This window comes from Pungitius pungitius, chromosome 4, assembly GCF_949316345.1.
Source record: "Pungitius pungitius chromosome 4, fPunPun2.1, whole genome shotgun sequence".
Lineage (NCBI taxonomy): Eukaryota > Metazoa > Chordata > Actinopteri > Perciformes > Gasterosteidae > Pungitius > Pungitius pungitius.
In genome coordinates this window covers 8,295,957-8,318,716 of record NC_084903.1, presented here as the reverse complement: position 1 = coordinate 8,318,716, position 22,760 = coordinate 8,295,957, and the positions used below count along the sequence as shown (strand labels likewise).

The following is a 22,760-nucleotide window of genomic DNA, read 5'->3' as shown; positions in this document are numbered from 1 at the left end:
AACAAAAAACGACCTGTCCAAATATCAGTCCAAATTTCATTCCTGAACCTGTCACTGACAAGACTTTACAAATCTTTAAAATATTATTAAGTCACTGCCCAAGATATTGAATCTATGCAATGTTCTTTATTTAAAATGCCTTTAAAACAAATGATAGTTACTGATGGATTCTAAAAAATCAAAGCTATAAAGAGACTACTCCGTTTAAACCAACATGCATGGAAAAGCTCTAATGCAATAGTCATCATTTCCAGAAAATGGTCAGAATGTATAATGATCCTTTTTTGAAGAAGAAAAAAATGTTTCTCATAATTATGTATGCTTTTAATTTGCCGTTGGATGACACGTGGGCTTGCTTAAATCGAGGTGTCTGCTGTCCTCCCCCTCCTGGACAGAGGAAACCCAAAATAAGTAAGGATAGTGTGGAGGTCAAATGCAGAAGACACCGTCTTTAGAAAGGAGAAGCAGAAGAAGGCGGTGTTTTTCCAGCATCTCGTGCGCAAAATATCCAAAACGCCGGCTGGTTCTAAAGAGGACACAGAGCCTGAATTATGAATCCAGTGAATTCACACAAATTCTGCCAATTAGCGCAGCAGTCCTGAAGGGGAGGTGTAGGTGGCAGAGAGCGGAGACGAGCTACAGAGAGATTCTCCATCAGTGACACAACATGGATGTGATGCAGTGGCAATGTCACGGGCATAACACGGAGGACGACACCAGGCGTGTTTCACATGTAACAAAACGATGAGCCGGGTGGCATTTCTCCACGCCAAAGTTGTCTTTTATCACCGGTCGTGGATGTTGAAGGGCTGCCGGACGCTCGCGCTTCTATTGGCTGCGCGCTGCGTCGCTCAGAGGAATGACGACTTTTTTCTCTTTTTTTTACTGCTATAACCAGCTGATGCTGAGGCTATGAACACGGAGCTCCTGGAGAACTGTTGACGGTACATGGAGACCCTGTCATAGGCGCTATGCCTGCGGATTCGGTCTCATCTCCTTCCAGGGATTGAGTGAGTAGGACATTTGATCGTGTCACGACGCATAGGCCCGTGGCTCGTTTTTTCGTTTCTTTTTTTTATAACCCTCTCTCTGTCACGCCACATGATCTTTCTTCGTCTTCCCACATCATCATTTTCATGGGCATGATTGTGTGTGTGCTGCACAACAGATCCAGCATTCTCCCCTCGCGCAGGCGAGGCGACATCCCACCTGCAGGTAAAAAGGGGGTTTGCCATGGAATGTTTTTCTTTTCCCTGCTTATCGCGGTGTGTAATTGTGGGCTTATGGGAAGGGGGGGGGGACGCTGTTTGCTGGTCTGGTTGCGCAACACAGTGGTGAACACGGTCCGTGATCTACGTTGCGGTGTATGCACTGGCCGCTGTGTAGGCTGAGAAACGCGTGGACAGCGATGGAATGGTGGTGCGCTCCTGCAGCGTTGAGAGAGGCGCAGTTTCGATGCAGAGAGAGAGCAGCATTACTCTCCTTTCTCTCCCTGTCTCTCTCTCTCTCTCTCTCCCTCTCTCTCTCAATTCCGCACACCTTGCATACACACGCACACACTTAGTCTAGTGCACGGAGACGCATGCATCCGCCTGTAAAAAAAAAATCACTCTCACAAACTTGCAATTATGCCGTGCTGGGCTTCCTCTTTGCATGCGAGACACCAACAGGCGTGTGTTGTGAGATTAATGCTCCATTCCATTCTGTTAGTGTTCTCTGGACTTCTGGACGTCTCCACCTTATCTCCAGTCAGCTGTCTGCCTGACACCTTCTCCGTCCATAACGGACGTCATTTTTGGGAACATTTTTCCACATGGCAATAATGCATAAGCTGCTCCAGGTGCAGGGTCTATAGACACAATCTAATCACCCCAGTGGCAGAAACATATCCCTGAAATGACCATGGCCTCAACATCCACCTCATCACGTCCCCTGGACAGACTTTGCTGTGTGGAGTGCATCGGAAAACGCCCACACAGGCACATGAGCCAAATCAACATTAAAGTGCTTTTGCAATGCTGAATAAATTAAGTGTTTTACAAATTAAGTTCGACGGATGCTGTGAGAAGCTTTGATGGTTCCAGTCCAACAGCACCCGCATTACAAAAGAGGCTTTTCATAATCATGGTCAGTTTTTGGATGTGTGACAGGAGGAGATGCAGACTTGATATATAACTGTTCTGGAATATGTGTTTTTTTCTCAAACAAAACACTGCATCATTAAGAATATCTAAACGTAGAACATGACTTGTTAAATGGGGGAATTCAAGTATTGGAATTATAGTATATAAATTCGATTCCACTGGAAGAATTGTGAGATTGTTTGACCATCACACATTTCAAAACATCCAGGTCAACATCTTGAATGTGACAGCAACAGCAGCCATAATCACACAGTGGGTTGAATGCAAAGTGCTACTGAGGCTAATAGGAATGCCCTTAGCTTTGCAGGTATTTGGGCACAAACCGCATTTTGGATCAGATTTTCACCTGATGATGGCAATTAAAAATCAGGGGATTACCAAAGTGAAAGGAACATAAATATTCATGGCAGTCCATTCAATAGTTTTTGCCATGTTAGCAGCTCTGTGACGCTGCAGCTGCTTGGAGCTAAATGCTATAGCATCAGCACGCAAATGTGGATGCAGAGCATGTGTAATGTTACCATGTTAACTATTTAATTTTGTCCAAAGGAATTAATATGGCATTTTTTGCTCTTCCGGTTTCTTCATCTATCAGTCAACCTTTTTGAAAACGTGTTTTTTCCTGGATGCCTGAAATATGTCAGTGGCTTTGTTGAACAATATAAAATACACAGTTAGATTCCCCCCCTCGTAGTTTTTACTTGTTTTAAAAAAGGTGGTTGCTAACAAGTGGCTATATGACACCCCCAAACCTGATCACGCCAACTAGTCCGCCTTCACAGCCTTCACAGCCTTGTGTATACATAACATTTTGTACTAGTGCCTGCATTCACACTTCAAAAACCATTGTGTTCATTTGAATATCTTGCAGAACAAAACATGTATCATAAAGTTTGTTCCGTCTGGGGCTTATGTTTTGCATTCATTCAAAATATAATGGTAAGATTCCCATTGGCTTTTTGACGAGGGAACCATTGCCATGCTAACATTTGGTGTTGGCTTACAGAAATGTCACCCCTGTAGCAGGTTGTTAGCACAAAACACATTACAGTTGAGGCTGATGGGGGATTGACATTCAATTGTGTGTGAATTATGAATATCTGAACCAAATGTCATGGAAATCCATCAAGCTGATTACTGGTAGATTGCCAAAACCAGGAGCATTCATTTAAAATGGAAACTTTAAACAATAGATGATTATTACAGAAGTACAGAGGATCATCCTCTTGGCACATGATAACTCTACAAAATTGCACAGCAATCTGGTCAAAAAAATGTAAATATTTGGACCAAAGTGGTGGTCTAACAGACCGACAGATAACTACTAAGTTGGGTCTTAAAAAGGCAAAGCTTAGTAGCACTGCATTAGACATCCACCTCCGATTCTCAGCCTCCTCCAGATTCAATGTGTTGAAGTCATGCTTAAGTCATCCATGATTTAAATGTGTCCTCAAGGAAAAGCTGCCTCTCTGGCCTAGTTAGCCACCATCTGTGCTAGGAAAACAACAAGCACGCCAGTGCATGGTGGGAAGTTAGACCTTCAAGTGACCCTCTGACAGCATATTTGACGACTTGCGTTTCTGTTTTTTTGTGTCTCTGGTAATGCAGGTATACATCCGTGTGGAGGATTGGATATAAGACGAACTGAGACGAACTGTCTCAAGAAATGGAATAAAGTGTGTTCAGAGACAACTGAACCTACTTGAGTCACATCCATAAAAAACGAAAAGCGGCATAGAAAGCACGCAGGGTTGGAAAAGAGCCGCAGAGGGAGTTGGAAGCAGAAGAGTTTATGAAGATGGAGAGCGGTCAGACGACGTCTCTTCTGGAATTTACAGTTTGTTCCGTCGGCCGCCGGTCGAAGCCAGAGTCTCCTCGCTAAAGCCCCGAGCAACTCATTTCACCTGCTGGAGGAGCCCCCACCCTCGGTGATGTGATGAATAAGTTTGAAGTCCTTGGCATTGTGGGAGAAGGTGGGTGGTTTTTTTCCACAGCATACAGGGCTCCAACTCTGATTCTGGTGTTCAAATGAGGTCACATCTCGCGTGTTTTTAAGGGATCTGGGTTGGTACAGCAGCCCACGGTGCAGTTTGCATTGTGCAGATGAAACATGCACATCACAGTTGTCAGGTCTTGTTTCATTTTGTGACACAATACAGAAAGAGTTTTAAAGGGGTTTGTGAGCCGGAGAGCTTGCAGACGTTTCTCATAGAGGAGCGTGTAATCCTTCGAGACTGTCCTCGCAAAGAAAACGGCAGCATTAGTCATTTGTTTACCGTATAAAGCATAGTTTCCTGGGCCTTTATTTACCTCAACAGCTGAGAGAACCAGGCCTTTATCCGAAACAATTTTATATTAGACAGGTCATTTCTCCAATTTCCCTGTTTCATGTATCAGATTTTTTCTGACCTCCCTCTGTCCTCATAAATGAAATACTGTTTTTATTCCCTAATTTCTTCTAGTTTTCTCTGTTTTTGATAGCATCAATGTAGGGTCTAACAACCAGATTAATCCCCACTTTGTCTTGACATCTGTTAAAGAGGGCTGGAGGAATGCGTTTTAAAATCGGTAAATTAGCAGTTTTGCAATTCTATGCCCCTGGTCTTGCAGTTAATATTTTGGATTGTTTTTTTGTTTAAAATTCAAAAGGCGATCACTAACAAGTGGATAAGCGAGACTGCAAAACTGCCTTCAGGGCTGCATGTGTAAAGTCACGCTCATGCTATCATTAAATTATGAATTATGAATGAATTACGATTCTTGTCTGTCATCACCACATAGGGATTTAGTTTGATGGAGATGCAAGAGCTCCAGCTAGATGGTTAGATAAATAAAAATAGTAGGCCTGTCAATAGATTAAAAAGAATAAACAAATTAATCGCACAAATTCATTAATCTTGATTAATGGTGATTCATGAAGGTTGTTGTTGTTACAATGTTGTTTTTAATGAATGTTGTTTTTGTTGTTGTTACAATGTTGGTTTTAATGAATGTTTGCTTTTATTCTAAAGACTACATTTTAAAAGTAATGAGTAATCACTCATGTTTTTTAGACACGGCTGTTTAATTGTTAATGTTATTTTAAACACAAAAATACACACTTGATCATCTTGGAAGCAGAATTCCACCTGGTGGAACATGTTCAACTAGCTGTTCTCGTGCACTTTGCTCTCAACTCTCTTATTATTTAACAGCTGTGTTTTAGCCAGGACGTTTTCAAACCACGATCTTTTAGGGACAGATTGGTGGTCCTCTGCAGACTGTGTGCCGCGCAGGGTAACGTTAGATGTTGAGATGGACGTAGGCTAGCAGCTAGCCTAGAAGCTAGCTTAGCCTAGCAGGGAGCTTAGCCTAGCAGCTTTCTTAGCCTAGAAGCTAGCTTAGCCTAGCAGCGAGCTTAGCATAGCAGTGCCTTTTGCCCTCATTCTGTTTGACACGTGGAGTAACTCGTCTGCACAGTTCTCCGCTGTGTGTCACGCCTCTGTTTGTTTTACTTCCAATGCAAAAAGCTCCATCTTGACGTAACTGACTGCAGCTAGCGGCCGTTTCGTTTCCGCAGTAATCAAACGTACATTAACTATCTAAAAATATTTTGTTGAATTAATCTTGGCCACATTAATCGCATAGAAGAACGTGTTTTTATTGACAGCCCTAAAAAAATTGTTAATTTTTGAATATGACAAACAGCCCATTTGGTTTTTTTTTTAATCTCAACAAATATTCTCTTAAATCCAATGTTTTATTGCGACAATGTTAAAAATAACATTTGTCTTTTGTTAGGCTTACACCAATATTTGATCAGACTCTATGGGCATTTAGAAGACTTTAAATCCATGGACAATTTTGCAATATGATAACAGATTAGATATCGAGTTGTATTTTTCTCACAGGCAAACGTTTACTTTTTTTCCCTACAGAAAAGATCTCAAAGCCGAGGTTGGTCATGAGCATGGGCCTTGAGTGTATCCATCAGTCTGTGCAGGAGCATCAACTCTTACTCTAGCAACAGCGTTAATGGCTGGTCAAAAAGTAATATATACTTTCAGACTAACTGCGCATACACACACTCAAGGTCCTTCACACATCTGACCGAGTGGGAATGATTTATTTTTGTCGACGTTGTCATTCATAGCTCACTTCAGTGAGTTGGACTGGCATGCATCGCTTTCTTCAATTTAATGTGAGGGGACGGAGTGTTTATTGTTCTGTAGGACTCATGAGAATTGCAATTCAGCAATGAGATATTCAAAGCCAAAGCACCAAAAATTTATAAAAACAATTTTTCAAATGTTTCTTCCAAACAATCTGCATATGTTTATGGTAATTATCTTTGATAATCTACATTATGTTAATTTACATTGCCAATGCTTCTAAACTCAATAGAAAATCAATGTAGCCTCCTGGACATTTGAACTCTGCTTTATATTTATGTTATTGTTGTTTAATTCATGTAGATATTGTCGCCTCGTTCCTCACTTGAATTAAACAATGCAACTGCAACAGGACCTCATTAGGAGCGTGTGATTTGAATGGGAACAATAGCAGTTTGTAAATCAAATAATTAAGTTCAAGTCCATCTGATAATCCTAAAAAGAATAGACCACGGACGACCCGACATCTGAAATGTGGACGATCAACAGAGAACACGGTGTGCTTAGCAATGGCAAGAGGCTAAAGGGACACCGCCTGTGTGTGTGTCTGTGTGTGTGAGTGTGTGGGGGAGTACGTAAGCCTCCGCCTCACCTATTAACGGTGGTTTCTGGTGATTTCCACTTACTGTTTTTATGACCATGTTTGTTGGAGGTGTACGAAACCATAACATTAATTAAGATGTTGAATCTCATTGATCTTTTGTGTCTTTCTCTACACTTCTCTGTCCAGGAGCGTATGGAGTGGTGCTTAAGTGCAGGCACAAGGTAAGAAAGCATTACTCCTATTTGCTCATTTAATGTATGTGAAGTATTCATGGTTCATGGTGAAACGAAGATTATGTGTTTAAGTAATAAAATCAGACTATGATGGAGAATCAAATATAAATATCAATATCTAATACCTAGTATCTTCTTGTACTAAATCTCGCTGGGATAGGCTGTTGTATCTCCCTCCTCTTCTTATGTGTTTTTTAAGCAAAGGCAACGTTCAACCTGTGAGTTTCAAATGCTCAAATAGATTAATTTCAATCTTATCTATGAAAAAAGTATTTCAATCAACCAAATAGCTCCCATGTGCAATTTAGTTCATTCAATTTGACAGCAACCTTTAGACAATATGATGCATGCTTTCTAGCAGCAACTGTGAAAATAAGTGAGAATTGTTAATAATAATAATGATGATATTGATAACAATATCAAGTCAAAGTCAGCAAACATCTGCTGTCAGTTACACAGATATCTAACGTTTTAATGAAAACGACACGCCATGTTGCCTAATCCTATAAATCAATGTAGTACTTTGTAATTTTGTGGTACCTCCCCATGCTAAAGTTACTGCATTTTTCAATTACTTTCCCATCTATTGTATTAAATCTAAAGTTTGAACATATTCATTTTTAGATGGTTTGGTGTCAGAGACCAAAGACAAATCAGACCAAGGGTGGCCAAGTTCCCTGACTTCCTGCACACCTACATCAAGCCCTATGTCAAATCACACCCATCTCCTGACAAGGAGACCTTCATTTCCATCCCAACAAGACATGGAGTGGTAACCTCTGGTGCTAATAACAGAAGATAACACGCCGCGAGTGCTAAAAGAACAAAGTTCCTGAAATAGCCACCTGGTGCTGATTGAAAAAACTAGTCAATCTCTCACAGGCCTGCATGTCACATGTACCTTTCCAGAAAAACAATTTTTATTTTTTATAGCCTGCAACAACAAAAACCCTGTCTGTATCTTTAGCTAATATCCATGTAGGCATAATGGAGGGGGTGGCCGCTTCGATTGACAGGTTGCTAAACTATCCCATTTTTGTCTCAGTTGCCCACTTTAAGAAGCATAACGTCACAGAGACTGTATTTATGTTTTAGGCAGTTTATGCTCACAAAATAAGAGTACGAGGCAGCCAGATCCTGTCATGGCTGGTAATAAATCGAGGTCACTTCTCCACCATTTGAGCAAAACAGCTGCAACCAGCAGTTTGATTTCTTTAATTGACTGCTCTTACCTTGTTTCATTGAGATTATTACAAGGAAAGTGAGCCATGGAGGCCCATTGACGCAGTCTGGGCCATGTTGTCCAACTCATGTGATGTTTTAAATAGAGCAGGAACCATCAACATTATTATGAATAAAACCTCAAACTGATGTCCTTGACCGGATCAGACTGTAACTGGGTTAATGACAGATTATCATTACCTGCAAAATTATTGTAATCAAAATGACAAAGACCGAAGCAGTTTACTGTACAGGTGGCCACAAAATGACATGAAATTGCTGTTTGACAAACAACTTAAACGACGTAATATACTATACATGGGTATACTGTATATTCTAGATGTTTGTTTCACACCAGTATTTACTGTGAATATAATTAGATGAGTAGATAAACTTAATCAGAATCACAATGACTACTACTGAAACCATAACTACATGCACATCAGCCATTGTCATATCACTCCATCAGACGTACAGATGTTAATTCAGACGTGAATAAGGAAACATTCATAATACAGAAGTTAATTTAGTCCTAAGAAATCCAAACACAAAAGATTTGTTCATGCAGGAAGGAAGTTAGGCCGCGCTGCCATGTAAGTAAATAGATTTGTATCATACTTGAGTTGCGACCAAGGACTTTAATAACTGTGTTTGTCGGGTCGTCAAGGTCTCTATATACATATACAGTATATATGTATAGAAATTCAATGCAATTTCATGTGTGATGGCGTTCCTCTCATGCTGCACACCATCAGCAATACAGTCGGCTGACTTGATTGCAGCCAAAAGGGCAAAAAAAAGACACCACACATAGCTTACATTGCTCACTACTGCTCCTTAAGCTTATTTCTCAGAGCTCCCGGTCATAATTAAAGGCCACTCAGATTGTGTATCAACATTTGTATCAACTCATTTTGGCTTATGTGGCTCACAGGGGGCGCTGAATAATAAGAGAACAATGTTCCGAGATACTTGGGTAATAATCAACCTGTAAAAAAGTAAAAAGGGAACGGCTTTTTATTCTACAAAAAGACCCGCACTTCATATCTTTATAGATTCTGCCTGTGTACCACAGATAGATTACTCAGGCGTGGAAATACTTCCCCACTCCTAAATAGAACACAGCCGCTTTGAGTTGTATAAATTAAAAACGTTCCGGAGTCATGTGCAACATGTTCTGCTTTGACTGAATAGAAGTGCATTTTTCTGGTCTAATTTTGTATCATTCCTTCTGTCAGCACATTAATGGACATAATATATTTGTGAAAAACACCTCACTCCACCCGGAGGAAGAGAGAGAGAGAGAGAGAGCACTACTGTGGGAGGAGTGACAGTCGCAGCACAGCAGACAAGAGATGAGTGCAATCAGTGCCTTGTACAACGGATGAAGGAGAGATGAAACTGAACTGGCTTCACTGTGGAGCACTGGGAGTACTGGGAGTACTCAGTGTTGGTCGCTTGGGACATTTGTGCGAGTTTCTTTCATTTCAGGCCCCACACTTGACCAAGTTTTCTCCACCCTACACTTGATGAATATTTCAAATGAGCCATAAATTATCTAAAACTCTAAATATTTAAGCGCTTGTGTTCTGAGAACAAATGTAAAATGATTACATGGTAAGCATTACATGGTGGTTAGAGTTGAAATAGAAACCTCAGCAGAGGCGCTAAAAGATAAACTCAAAAAGGACAATCTGCCTCATGAGACATTGAAGTGCAAGTGAGCGTGAATTTATCTGAAATTTGCTGTCAGATTCCACTCGTCTTCTCAAAGGTGTCTGTCTCAGTGTGTGTGATCGGATTAAGGACTTTGTTTGAAGTGAAAAGCTGCATTTGTGAGACAAATGTTCACTGTATCCATATTAGTTTAGAAGGCAACAACTATGTAAGTAAAATGTCTTGGCTCGCTGGCTGCTATTTGTATGCAGGAGCAATCTTGGGTTGTTTTTGACGAGAGCGAGTGTGGGTGACAGAAGCTTCTAGTTATTGATTATGACTTCCATTCTGTGTAATGAAAGCGGCAGAAGATGTGTCATATTGCTCAATGCCGCAAATCTGGGAGAAAGAACCAACAAGCAGGACAACTCAATCATTAAAGAAATGACAAGGCGTGTGTATAATGTGGCCCAACCTCGATGTGTTCTCAAGCTTGAGCCAAAGCCAATAACAGGGATTCATAATGCCTCCTCTCAATCTCCTTTGGATTTTATTGGACCGTGAGTTTGGTTGCCGGCGGATCTCCATTTCATAAAAATTGATATGCAAGCTGTCAAAGTGTTAAAACCTAACTTGCAAAGAGTTGACATGTTCCTTATATAACAGTTGTAGGGGATTCATTTTCACACGCAGAGACTTTAAAAAAGGCAATAAAAAGCTTTTTAGCTTTGCTGTCAGAGAGCAGTTATTTTTACTTTTCAGGGCAAAAGAGAAAAGGGTGGCTGCGTGTGTGAGTCTGATGTAGAGGAGGGGGTGCAGAGGAAGCTACTGCACACAGTGACTAGATGTAAATGGGTCACTCTGTGAGGAGTCAACAGCACACCTGTGTGAGGGAGTCTCAGGCACCAGGCGGAAGTTGACTCAGAAGAGAATAGCTGCACTACCAAGAAAAGGAATGCATTATAAATGTGTGTCCCCGGATGAATTAAGTATACTTTACAGTACAGTGTGTATTTGATGAAACATTTAATTAGCAGAGTCAATGTGTGCTGGCGTTTGTGCAATGTCCTGCCACTTTATGGAAGTGTTGTATTAGCTTATGTGGGTGTGTGTATGTGGAGGCTTGTATGTGTTATCTTGAATTTGTGTTGGGAGTGACAATAGCTCAACCTAAATGCTTGCCAGTGTTTCCCATACGTTGTCTCTGTGCTGCATTATAGCGCTGAAGTGGTGGAATTCAATTACTGGTTGTTGATCATCAATCATTCTTCGATAATCGAGGTCAAATCGAGCTGGTAGACTTAGTAGTTAGTAGGTTCCAGTATTGAACATAAAGTTAAACAAAGTTTACTTGACAAGATATTTTACTGTGAATGCCTCGGCATGCCCTGTTGGCATAATAAAAGGCAGAAAAGCTCATGAGGAACAGTTGTAGTTGAATCACTTGACTGATTGAGAGTACCACTTTTCCCTTTTTAGAATACTAATGACCACCTCTAATTCATAGATGTATTAATACGAGGAGATAAATGCATAGCAGCACCACTTCTACTGTATAAAAGCCAGTTCCTTCTGCATTTATTGTGTCATAGGGTAAAACATCAAGCTTTACTCTTTTATTGCAATCAGGGGCTGCGCGTGTCATCAGCAAAAAAAAGCCTGCTTAAGGCTATTTTTGAGATGTGCTGACTTGACAGAGTCTCAAAAAGGTAAATTAGGGAGGTATGAGCACAAGCATCATTACAAGGTGCTGCTACAGAGCTTGAAATATCACCTCTTATGAGTGTCCGTCACTGGAGACCACCTGTATTCTCACGATTAAGTTGATGTTTTAGGGCTATGAATCCTTTCGTCTCTGAATGGTCAACCAATCGATGTGTTGTCAGTTAAACAACTGGCTTGTGTGAGCCGGGGGAGGGGGGGGGGGGGGGGGGGGTGGCCGCGGCTCCTCACGGCGTGCCCGGTGCCGTCGTCCGGCGCCGTAAACAAAAGGACAATAGATGAATGTGCAGAGGACAGAGACACAGGGTGTAATTCAATCTGCACCACTTTCGTGCACCCAGTCCATCCTCCCTCCATGTGCAACGTTAAGATCAACCACAGTTTATCCGTTTGATCGATGTCGGCAGATATTTCCAAGAATTTGTAAATCACCCCACCTTGCTGGGAAAGAAGATATACAAACATACATGACGGCTGTAGGTCAAACACTCATTTGAAACATTAGTAAGTAAGTTATGGTTTGAACTACAGAGACACCAAAACACAGTTGATGATGAGCAGGGTCTTCGGCGTGGAGTCCAGAAGGCAGGCAGGAAGGGAGGAAGGAATCCGACGCAAAACTCTAAATCTATGATGGTACAGATAGAAATAAAAAAAGTGAGTGAGAAAGGTGAAGCTAATCGAGGAGGCGGGAAACACAGACGAGTTGACCCTTCAAAAACAAACAGGAACCTCTCTGATCAGAGAAACGGAAGTATACATAGCAGTAACTTTAGCACAGGCCAAAGCATTGATGAGGCCGCTCAATGACCCCCACTCACTTTCAGAAGAACGTATAACATTGCTGCCGTTCTCAGCAGAATGGGCCAGACTACATCCATTGTAAATGCTCCCGCTGTGTTGTGCTATGCTGGATGATGAAGTCTCCTTCCAACGCCATTCGTCTACGATCATGCAGCCTCTTGCAATATTCATTCAAACATCTTACCTTAAATCAGGTGTTTCTCTCTCTCCTGTTTATAGGCATAAGTCTAAGGTTCTGACTGCTTTATAGTACGTGTATCATGTTGACCCTTCAGTTACTGAAATTATTAATGTTGATTAATACTTTCATTTTGTTGCAACTTGTCACTGGGCTTGAAAACATTCAAGTGCATTAATATATATTAAATAGTAATATTCATTCAGGTCTTCAAAACCTGTTAATAAAATATGAATAAAGAGCTAATGACAGAGAAAGCATGATATTTTTATATTTGTTCTACTGTGAAAAAAAAGTTGTGTTTTCCCCCCGAGTATGTGAGGACATGTGGTGTCATCCTATGAGTATTCTGTTTGCAAACATTTTCTTGATCTGTGAAATGCTGCAGGAAAACCTAAATCCTTTTATTGTTTCGCATTCAAACCGTACACGATATACTTGATGTATTAAAGCTGCAGCACAGCCTTTGAAACAAAGCAAATCTCTAAATCTACATCCACACCAGCTTGCTACATTCAGCAAGGTCAACTTAGCAACCTGCGTGAAGCTGAAGGAGGCTTATGATGCATATTAACTAAGCCAAGAGTTCAGGCTTCTTTGTGTGTGCATGAAAGCTCTGTAGTAAAATAATTGAAAGGAAGGCACACGGCACGGCTCTTGTGTTGCCACTGTCGGCAACTCAGGCACACATCTGCTTTTTTCATCTGGACAGGAAATTAATTTAAATAGCGGTGCAGTTTCTCTTTTCAGTCTTTTTCACCTTTCTACAAGCAATCTCCATCTATTTAGACTGATTGTAATGTTTGTTGCATCTTTCCATCTGGCCCGCTTTGTTGATCCAACAAATCAATTTCTGTCTCCTTAACACAACACACGTCCTCTTATCTTCACAGGAAACCAATGAGCTGGTGGCCATTAAGAAGTTCAAAGACAGCGAAGGTGAGTGAGGGACCGGGACGCGAAAGGGCAGAAAGACAAGCCAGCAGTATCAGCTCCATCTCCTTCATTTCCGCACAGAAAATGAGGAGGTCAAAGAGACGACGCTTCGGGAGCTGAAGATGCTTCGGACGCTGAAGCAGGACAACATCGTGGAGCTGAAGGAAGCTTTTCGCAGGAGGGGGAAACTCTACCTCGTCTTCGAATACGTCGAAAGGGTCAGCATTATTGTTTCTTGCTGCATGCACAGATGGATGGAATGATGGATCCTCGTCTCCACTCTGCTGTATCCAGCCTCCAGTTTCAGGATTCTGAGACTGCTCTGTTAAGCATAAGAAAAGCATCACCATGGCAACATATGAACTCGGCTGTTGGTGAATAATGGTATTCCCCACTGTGTCGCCAGGGTATCCAGCCAAGTGTTTACTTCATGACAGGTTTATTTTCATATATGCTAGTCACCTTAGCACAGTGTTCCCTCTCGCTGTGCTGGTCAGGGTTTAAAAGGGAAAGACGGGAGGAGGAGAGTGATTCCCCTCCCACAGTGAGAGTGTTCTTGGACAAGGTTCATATTTTAAAGCACATTCTCATATATGATCAGTAGTTTAAACAGTGAAAACTGTGTCTTGGGGTTTGCAGAACATGCTGGAGCTGTTGGAGGAACTGCCCAACGGTGCACCGCCTGATAAAGTCCGCAGCTACATCTACCAGCTCATCAAAGCTATCAACTGGTGTCACACTAATGAGATAGTACACAGAGGTGAAGAGTTTACCTTTGCTTCTATATTCATGTATCTGCTGCAAAAATATAAAATATCAGTGTCGCTCATTCTGGGGTTTTAAAATGTGTCTTTTGTCTGTCTCTGTGTTTCAGACATCAAGCCAGAGAACCTCCTCATCAGCTCCGAGGATGTCCTCAAACTCTGCGACTTTGGTGAGACTTTGGCCCCCTCTGTGCAGCAGTCATATTGGTCTCTTGGAGTTGTTGAGACTTATATAAGCATGGCGGCAAAAAAAAAAGAAGCGTACTTGCACGTTTGGCCTCTTCAAACAATGGGAATTGCTTTTCAAATCAACGTGTTTGTTTACCACACTGAGTCAGCTTTAACTGGCTTGTTAGACAGGCTGCTGGATGTGCACATTTGTCCAACTTGTTGTTTTGTTTTATCGGTTTGGTTTCTTGGGCTTAGTTCTCCGTGAAAAAAATCCCACTATTATTTGTCACCATGTGAGTTGTGAGGATTCATTTTGCCACTGGGAAGAGGCCAATAAGCTTTATAAAACACACTTGTTCTGCCAAAGTTATATGACATGAAAATCAGGTTGATGTTTGGCACCTGCGTCATATTCATACAGCGTATTTTCTAAATAGTTTTAAATATGCAAATAATACATACATGTTTAAATCCTCACAGGTACATTCTACATGTATTTTCACAACCACCCTGTTGGTTAGCCTCGGGTAATTCTTTGTAATGCAATCCTACTGAGTCAGCCGGGGTGAGGTTTGTTTGTTATTTACTGCTCGAGCTGACATTCTGTTAATTATGATTTGTCTTGCTTACAATTGACTCTCTGTGCCTCAGTTATCTAAAGCATGACCTCAGTTCACCTCCTGTGGCATAACTAATTTGATTCTGGTCACATGGGCTGATGGCCAAACCATTTGACTGTTTATTGCACTTTCGTCTTCTAATTAGCCATTAATATTTACCACAGAGCACTGGATGTCTAGAAAACAGTGTGAGTATCTACGTGATGTGTTCATTTCCATCTTCTTCTGGCCCAGGTTTTGCTCGCAACCTGTCTGAGGGAACAGACGCCAATTACACTGAGTATGTGGCTACAAGGTGGTACCGCTCGCCCGAGCTGCTGCTGGGGTGAGTGTGTGTGTGTGTGCGTGTGCGTGTGTGCGCGTGTAAGACACTACTTGAGAAACAAAGACAACTAGAGAGTGACCTCATTCAGTTGACCACCAGTTTTTGTACGAGATATGGACACGATGCATCGTTTTCTGCTTGCGATACGTCAGATCACGCTATCAGTGGACCGATCCAATGCCAATGCTCTCTTTTCTTCCCAATATCAAATCATTTTCATTGGTTTAAAAAATAATACCATGTCCTATGACATGCTTTGGTTCAAAGTAAACGTATTTGATTCATTTGGAACGGTACACTGCACTCAGCAGCACTTGCACACACAAACACATGATTTTCCAGCTTGCCGTTAAATAAGAATTCAGTAAAGTTTCAGCCCAGTGCACAGTGCATTCTACCGTTATGTGCAGCCCACACTACTGCCAACGCCACTGCACTGAGCCAAAGGACTAAACGCTTTCATGTAAGTTTTGGTATATATATCCACTACAGTAACGTAACCAAAAGTGCAAATTACATTATATATATTTGATTATATTACAGTTAACCAGCAGATATTAGCTTAAGGACAAGTGCACTCTAGTTAACACCTACTGCTACCGTTGGATTGAGGAATAATTAATGAATTATTCATTTGATCAATCAATCTATTTCTATTCATTCCTTGATGGAAAATATTTCCCAAAACAATCCACATTGTCAGCTCAAAGTACCTTTCAGACGTTAACTTGCTAGCGCATTACACGTTGTTTGGTAACTCCCATAACATTGAACATTTGTTTAATTATTGCAGATTAGTGCATCTCCACTGCGGCACTGTGTGAATTGTTGACACACTAAAATATGCTACATAAAGATGTTATCTGGGAAAAACAAGTCACATCTAACATACTGTCTCTGTCTAATGACATCTGGTGTCCCCACATCGTTCATTTAATTAAGTAAAATATTTTTTTTTTAGATAACCCGGTGTTAAAATGTTCATTCATCTTGAGAAGGAGGGAATCTTTTCAGGGTACAACTTGTGGAAACTAAGTCAATGCATACAAAACCAACAGCAACAAACCCCAGCAGATCTGGTAAAATCGAATATATGTCGTAGGTGTCACTCGTTACCACAAAACGTGCCGATGAAGATTCACCCGCTCAAACAATGTGCACCAATTACACGGGACCCTGAGACCCCCATTTCTGTCTCTCAAGGATCTTCGCTGCATCGAATGTCCGTTCTGGTTTAGAGACAGCTGAACGTCATCTAGCCTCAGTGCTGTAGCCTGATTTAGTAAATGCCCTGGAACATTTATTGAGACAGCGTTTGAATGCCGCCCACTCAAATACTCTCTCCCTCCAACACCACCGCTCCTCTGCTTCTCTGCTGCCAGGACCCTCGCCATTTCTCACCAGGCTCTACAGCTCCGTTCTCTTTTAGAAATGACCATCTTCACGAGCGTCTCCACCGACACAACACAGCATCCATCTTTAAGCTTCCCGTCCCCCCACCACCGCACGTTACATCACCCTCAACGGCGTCACTCTCATGGCCGTCTTCTTTCCATCTCAGGGCCCCCTACGGAAAGGCGGTGGACATGTGGTCGGTGGGGTGTATCCTCGGGGAGCTGAGCGACGGACAGCCCTTGTTTCCAGGGGAGAGTGAGATAGATCAGGTCGGTGCAGAAAAGGGAGGTCCATTGGTCCGTTTGTTGTTTCCATAGAAAATGAATCCTCTCGTTCAAACAAAATGAACAATGACAAAGAGCAAAATTGGGCTTGAAGTAGTTTTTGTAATGTTTTTGTAATTTTTAAAGGTAGGTTTTTACCGGGGTTTTTTTTACTGGAGAAGAATAATATATCCATCCAACCTAATAAGCAATCATAGGACGGCATTACTTTGCTTTTACAGTGTTTTTCTGTATGAAAACTTTAGCAACTCGCTGCTGATGTCAATGGAGCAGAAGGCAGCTAAAAGGACAGGTTATACTGCACTTATTTTAGGAGTTGGTGGAGAACAAAGCAGAGATAAAAGGAGTTTGAATATTGTAAATTCAAAATGATAATGAATGCCTTAATGTTTAATCAACAATAACTGTGTGGCTGCATATTTGTATTTACCTCCAGCTCTTCACCATCCAGAAGGTTCTGGGGCCACTTCCTGCAGAGCAGATGAAACTCTTCTACAACAACCCTCGCTTTCATGGAATCAGGGTAGGAAACGTTTCTCCTCCTCCTCATCTTCTTCCTCCCTGTTTTTACCTCCTTTGGTTCTCTCTCTCTCTCTCTCTCTCTCTCTCTCTCTCTCTCTCTCTCTCCCTCTCTCGTGGCAGTCTTCCCAGCACCATGACTGAGTGGATTGCTGTGACTCATGAGATAGGTGGTTGGTGTGCAGTTTAGCAGCAAGAGAAAAATGTCCCAGAAGGCCAAACAGGACTTTGTGTGTGTGTGCGTGTGTGATTCTGGTATTTTGTTTAGTGTGATCCAGTGATAGATTTCTGTGTGATTTGAACAGAGATTTTTTTACTGGCAAGAACATCTACTGTATGTTGGAAATCCTGATAGAACTGAAAGCTCCGAAAAGTTTTGATAGAAATTTGATGCGTGTGTGCTTGTGTGTGTCTGTGTTGTGCGTGTGTGTGCACAGTTTCCCTCAGTTGCCCATCCTCAGACTTTGGAGAGAAGGTACCAAGCCATCCTGAGTAGTTTGATGCTGGATCTGATGAAGGTACAGTATCTCAATCTCAAACTATATTTCCATGGACCTGTCGTGTCGTCCATCCTTAAACTGTCCTCCTCTGCTCCGGTGAACCGTTGTCAGTAATAATCAGGAATAGTTATGTATTAATGCCATAATAACATACATAGAATTTGACTTTGACTTTGGCGGTTGGTGCATGACGGCAGATACGATAATGGGCAACAGAAGTAGTGCAGGAATAAGGTCAAAATATAGTGAAATGTATGCTATGGGTTAGTATGCTAAACCTATGGGTTAGTTAAGTTAAGAAATAAAGATAAAAATAAAAATAAAGTGCACCAGCTAACAGAAAGTGACACGTGAAAGTGTATGTACCCATAACGTCCGTATCCATGCGCGTTTCCCATCAGAGCCTGCTGCTGCTCAACCAGACTGAGCGTTTTCTGACGGAGCAGAGCTTGAACCATCCGGCCTTTCAGCCTCTGAGGCAGGCAGAGAGGCCTCCCCCTTCGTCTCCCAACCCACCGCGCTCCTCCAAGAGGAAAACACACCATCATGGAGAGAACACCGTCCCCACGAGGTCTGACTCCTTTAGCTTTACTCCGTCTTCTTACAATTCAATTAGTTCCATCAAGTAAACACAGGGACCAGAGCTTAATTAACTGTCATTCCAGGCATCCCGACACCTTGAACAACTCAAAGCCTATACATATATATAGTATCATGGATCATAGTTTAAGGAAAAGATTTGCAAGGTTATCGGCAGGTTCCAAATTTTTTTTTGCTTACTTTCACTGGCTATAGAAAAAATACAGTATATATCTAAAAGGCAGAGAGAGGTTCTCCTTTTAGAAAATGGCATCATTGGGATCTTGATGCCCTCCATATGCACAGTGTAAACTTATTAATATTTACAAGATGTGCTGTTAGAGTTTTGAGGGTTTTTTTGTAAATGTACATGCCTCTTGTTGCATTTTATTCAAACACATCCTTTTTCAGAGCTTCATGTGAATTTTTATTTTAAACCTAATTTATTTATTTTTTAATTTAAGGTGAATAGATCACAGCAATTTAATATATAGCTAAAGTCCTTCCTTTCCTAAAAAGAGATAGGTCAAATAAAATAAAACAAAATAAAATCTGAGAATTTTAGGTGCAGGTTTGTACAATGTTCTTAAAGATGAAGAACTTGTTATCCGTGCGTCTCTCTCCTCTACCAGGAGTCACACAAAGAGCACGAGCCGTCGCTCCAACAGCAAAGAATGTTCCAGCCTCCCTCGCCATGGCGATCTTCATCACCTCGGCAACAAGAGTTTCCTCAATGGTAACAAACCGGCTCCGCCCACCTTAAGCCCTACGCTCCACCCTAAGGTCCAGTACCTGTCCCAGACCCTGAATCGTTCTGCCCCATCCAACAAAGACCTGGTGAACAACAACCTGCCGCACCTCCTCAGCCCCAAAGAAGCCAAAGGCAAGACAGAGTTTGATTTCAACTTGGGACCATCCCCAAAGCTGCCCGACCAGGGACACGTGTCCAAGTACGGCCACAGCAAACCCAGCTCTACTCGCTCCCAGCAGCAGCAGCAGCAGCAGCAACAGCAGCAGCAACAACAGCAGTTGCAACAACAGCAGTTGCAACAACAGCAGTTGCAACAGCAACAGCTGCAGCAACAGCAGCAGCAGCAACAGCTGCAGCAGCAACAGCTGCAGCAGCAACAGCAGGCCGGCCGCCACACCTTCCTGGAAGGCAAGACCAACACTCTGCAGTCCGCAGCAGATAAGCAACATGGCCGACACAGCCACAGCATGGCCGACTCTGCCCACGGATCCATGTCCTCCTCTTCGAAGAGTTCAGCCTCTTACCTCAGCCTGTCCAAGAGCCACAGCGCGCTGAGTGATGCCAAATCCGTGGGCAACCTCAGCGACGGCCGACTGCACCCAGAGGACCCCAACTCCAACGCCACAGTGGGGATGGGCCCCGGGGCCCGCTTCTTCCCTGCCAGCTGTTTAGACCTTAACACCCCATCAGTTCCCCAAGGGCCACCTGGCAGCCCCTCTGCTCGCCACAGCGATCGGTCTGGGCACAGCCCGGCCTCTCGTTGCAGTGGAAATGTTCGCATGGAGAGCAGCACGCTGGACTCCTCGTCCAGACATAAATCCAGACATAAGCCTCTGGCCTCAGGTAGGTGGGAAAGCCTAATCTGTAGTGCACTACTGTCTTGGATTCAATTAGCCTTCAGTTTCAGGCTTCAGACACCCGTTTCTTTCTTATACTCATACTAAGTGTTTATATTCAGCAAACAGTGGGTCTCCACACGCATATAAACAAAATGCAAAACAGTACAATTAAAAATATATATATATAATTATATTTAGTTACATATTCATATTTCACATTCATAATCCATACAGAAAAAAAGTCATATACTTTTACATACTATATGTACTGTATGTATATACTATACTCAGGATAGAGATCATGAGCTACAATAAAATGGTTTTTATTTGCATTCCCAGGATAGTATCTGTATTTGGAATATAAATAGAGGATGGGAAATGAAGGGTTTTGATTTTTATCATTTCAGTAACATCCTCTGACAATTTGGGCTCCAACTCCACCGCCCCAAATGTTTCAGTTTTTTGTGTTGTCAAATGCTTTACATTTTGAAGGGGGTCACAAAGGCCAGGGGATTTTTTTTTACACACAGTTCACGGTTAACGGTAATCCGAAGTACAATAATCCCTGCAGAAAGTGACTCGACGCTCTAATGACTTTGTCTTTCCGCTCTGTTCCAGAGGAGGTCAGTGCTCCGGAGCTCTTAGATCCGGGAGGCACGGGGATGCCCTCCACTCACACTCTGCCTTCCCCACACGAGTCTTATCACTACGGCCTGGGCTACACCTCCCCCTTCTCCTCTCAGCAACGGCCTCAACGCCACTCCATGTACGTGAGGAGGGAGCGCCATCGGCCGCACGGGAACGAGGGCGGGATCGCGAGCTTGCCTCCCCCCGGACAGGCGATACCGACGCGCGCCAGCAGCCTGCAGATGCTCTCCCCCCAACTGCAGCACCGGACCACCCTCACTGGACACTCTGTGAGCTCTTCCAGAGAGGACTGCACGGACACCATGACCAGGGTTAGTGGCAGTCCTGAGAGTGTGGCGGGAGCTAAAGGACACCGTTGACCCAAAATATAACTTTATTTTTCTCTATGAAAAGCAGCCAGATACTTTGCATGTTAGTGGGTGCAAGATCCGGGTTGCACTTGGTTGAAGAATCTAACAACTCTGAAGTCACATCTGTCATTGTGGAGAGGTTTAAACATCTGTCATTGTAGAGAGGTTTAAATAATATTTAGAACTAATTGTATAAGAGATCAATTCAAAGTAAAAATTATGGGTTGAAGCTCAGTTGGTGACAAAGAAAAAAAGATATACACAGTAAATATATCACTATATTTCGTGGGGTATTTTGAGTTCATCATTTCCAAAACAATGGCTAGAAATACTGACTTATTTACTTTTTATCGTCTCCATGGTAACAGCAACATCTGTGGTCGGTAGAACTTTCAGTGTGGTTATCATAACAAAGACAACGTCTACTGAGCACTTAATGCAATATTTTAGCTAACGTGAATCTATTGTAACAAATTATAATGGATTGTTAAGGCAAACCACTGAAATAAAAAGCTCAAACATACACAATCTTAGGGAAGCTGAAGAAATACAACTGATCAGTTAATAAATTAATAATAAATAAAGTTAGAGGCTATGAAACAAGATGAGCCAAGAAGCAATAGATATGCAAATGGCAGTGTGTTCCAGTTTTAACGTATTTTCACTGAAACAAATTATATTTGAACAAAAGTTCTCCACAAGCAGACAAGAGAGCATAATGTAATATTGTAATATAAGTTTTTGGCGCATCCTGAAGCACCTGAAGTTAAAATCATAACATGGGATTTAATAAAAGTTCAACTGAAAAATTCTGGAAATTAATGAAGCGCAAGAATAGTTCTCAGTGCATTGGTGTAAAGCTTTCCTTTTACACAAATGTGTGTATGTCACAAATGGACGGGTGTGTGTGTATGTGCAGGGACCGTCACTGTCTCACGTTGTCATTGCCACTGCCTCGCGCTGCTTTTCCACTCTGCTTTGACCTGCGCCTGTCCGTCTCCTCAACAGAGTGAGCAGTCCCCTAAAGACATGAGCCACCCTTGTGCCCCCATCAAAGACTCTACGAGGGACAACACTGCTGCTTTTCATACACAACGCTCTAAAAACGAGGTCCGACCCCCTGACTTCACTTCCCTTCCTCCGTCCAGTTCACCCAACACAGACAGTAGCTCTTCTGACCGCTCTTTCCATAGCTTTCTCTGTTTCTACCCAACAGCTTCACCGCACGTTGTCGCTGGTATAAATGTTACCTCGCTGAGGAGCTCTAAGATTGCCCCAATTTGTCTTGTGAATGTGACAGCTAAAAGGCTAAAAAACATAGAGTGAGGTTAAATGACATTTTTGATCACACGTACGAAGATGCTGAGCAACTTTGTATGGTCCTTTGTCCGTGGTTGTGTACTCGTGCGTTTGTGTGTCTGCATGA

General features: G+C 42.2%; 1 protein-coding gene across 4 annotated transcripts in view; it reads left to right on the top strand.

The window, feature by feature from the left end:
• cdkl5 (cyclin dependent kinase like 5) overlaps nt 1–22,760 on the top strand; it is a 30,214-nt gene that overhangs the window by 518 nt on the left and 6,936 nt on the right. Inside the window, exons 1-16 of one of the 4 annotated variants that reach the window (XM_062561703.1) lie at nt 315–1,010; nt 1,169–1,215; nt 3,753–4,117; nt 7,026–7,060; nt 13,547–13,592; nt 13,671–13,807; nt 14,229–14,349; nt 14,464–14,523; nt 15,379–15,469; nt 17,031–17,133; nt 17,585–17,671; nt 18,105–18,185; nt 18,569–18,738; nt 19,379–20,340; nt 20,955–21,295; nt 22,343–22,444. In XM_062561703.1, the coding sequence (XP_062417687.1) occupies nt 4,081–4,117; nt 7,026–7,060; nt 13,547–13,592; nt 13,671–13,807; nt 14,229–14,349; nt 14,464–14,523; nt 15,379–15,469; nt 17,031–17,133; nt 17,585–17,671; nt 18,105–18,185; nt 18,569–18,738; nt 19,379–20,340; nt 20,955–21,295; nt 22,343–22,444 (2,373 nt within the window). In that variant the 5' untranslated portion in view covers nt 315–1,010; nt 1,169–1,215; nt 3,753–4,080. Of the gene's footprint in view, nt 1–314; nt 1,011–1,168; nt 1,216–3,752; nt 4,118–7,025; nt 7,061–13,546; nt 13,593–13,670; nt 13,808–14,228; nt 14,350–14,463; nt 14,524–15,378; nt 15,470–17,030; nt 17,134–17,584; nt 17,672–18,104; nt 18,186–18,568; nt 18,739–19,378; nt 20,341–20,954; nt 21,296–22,342; nt 22,445–22,760 lie in introns of those variants that run through there. The other 3 variants (XM_037483270.2, XM_037483280.2, XM_062561704.1) reach the window with 3 other exon arrangements.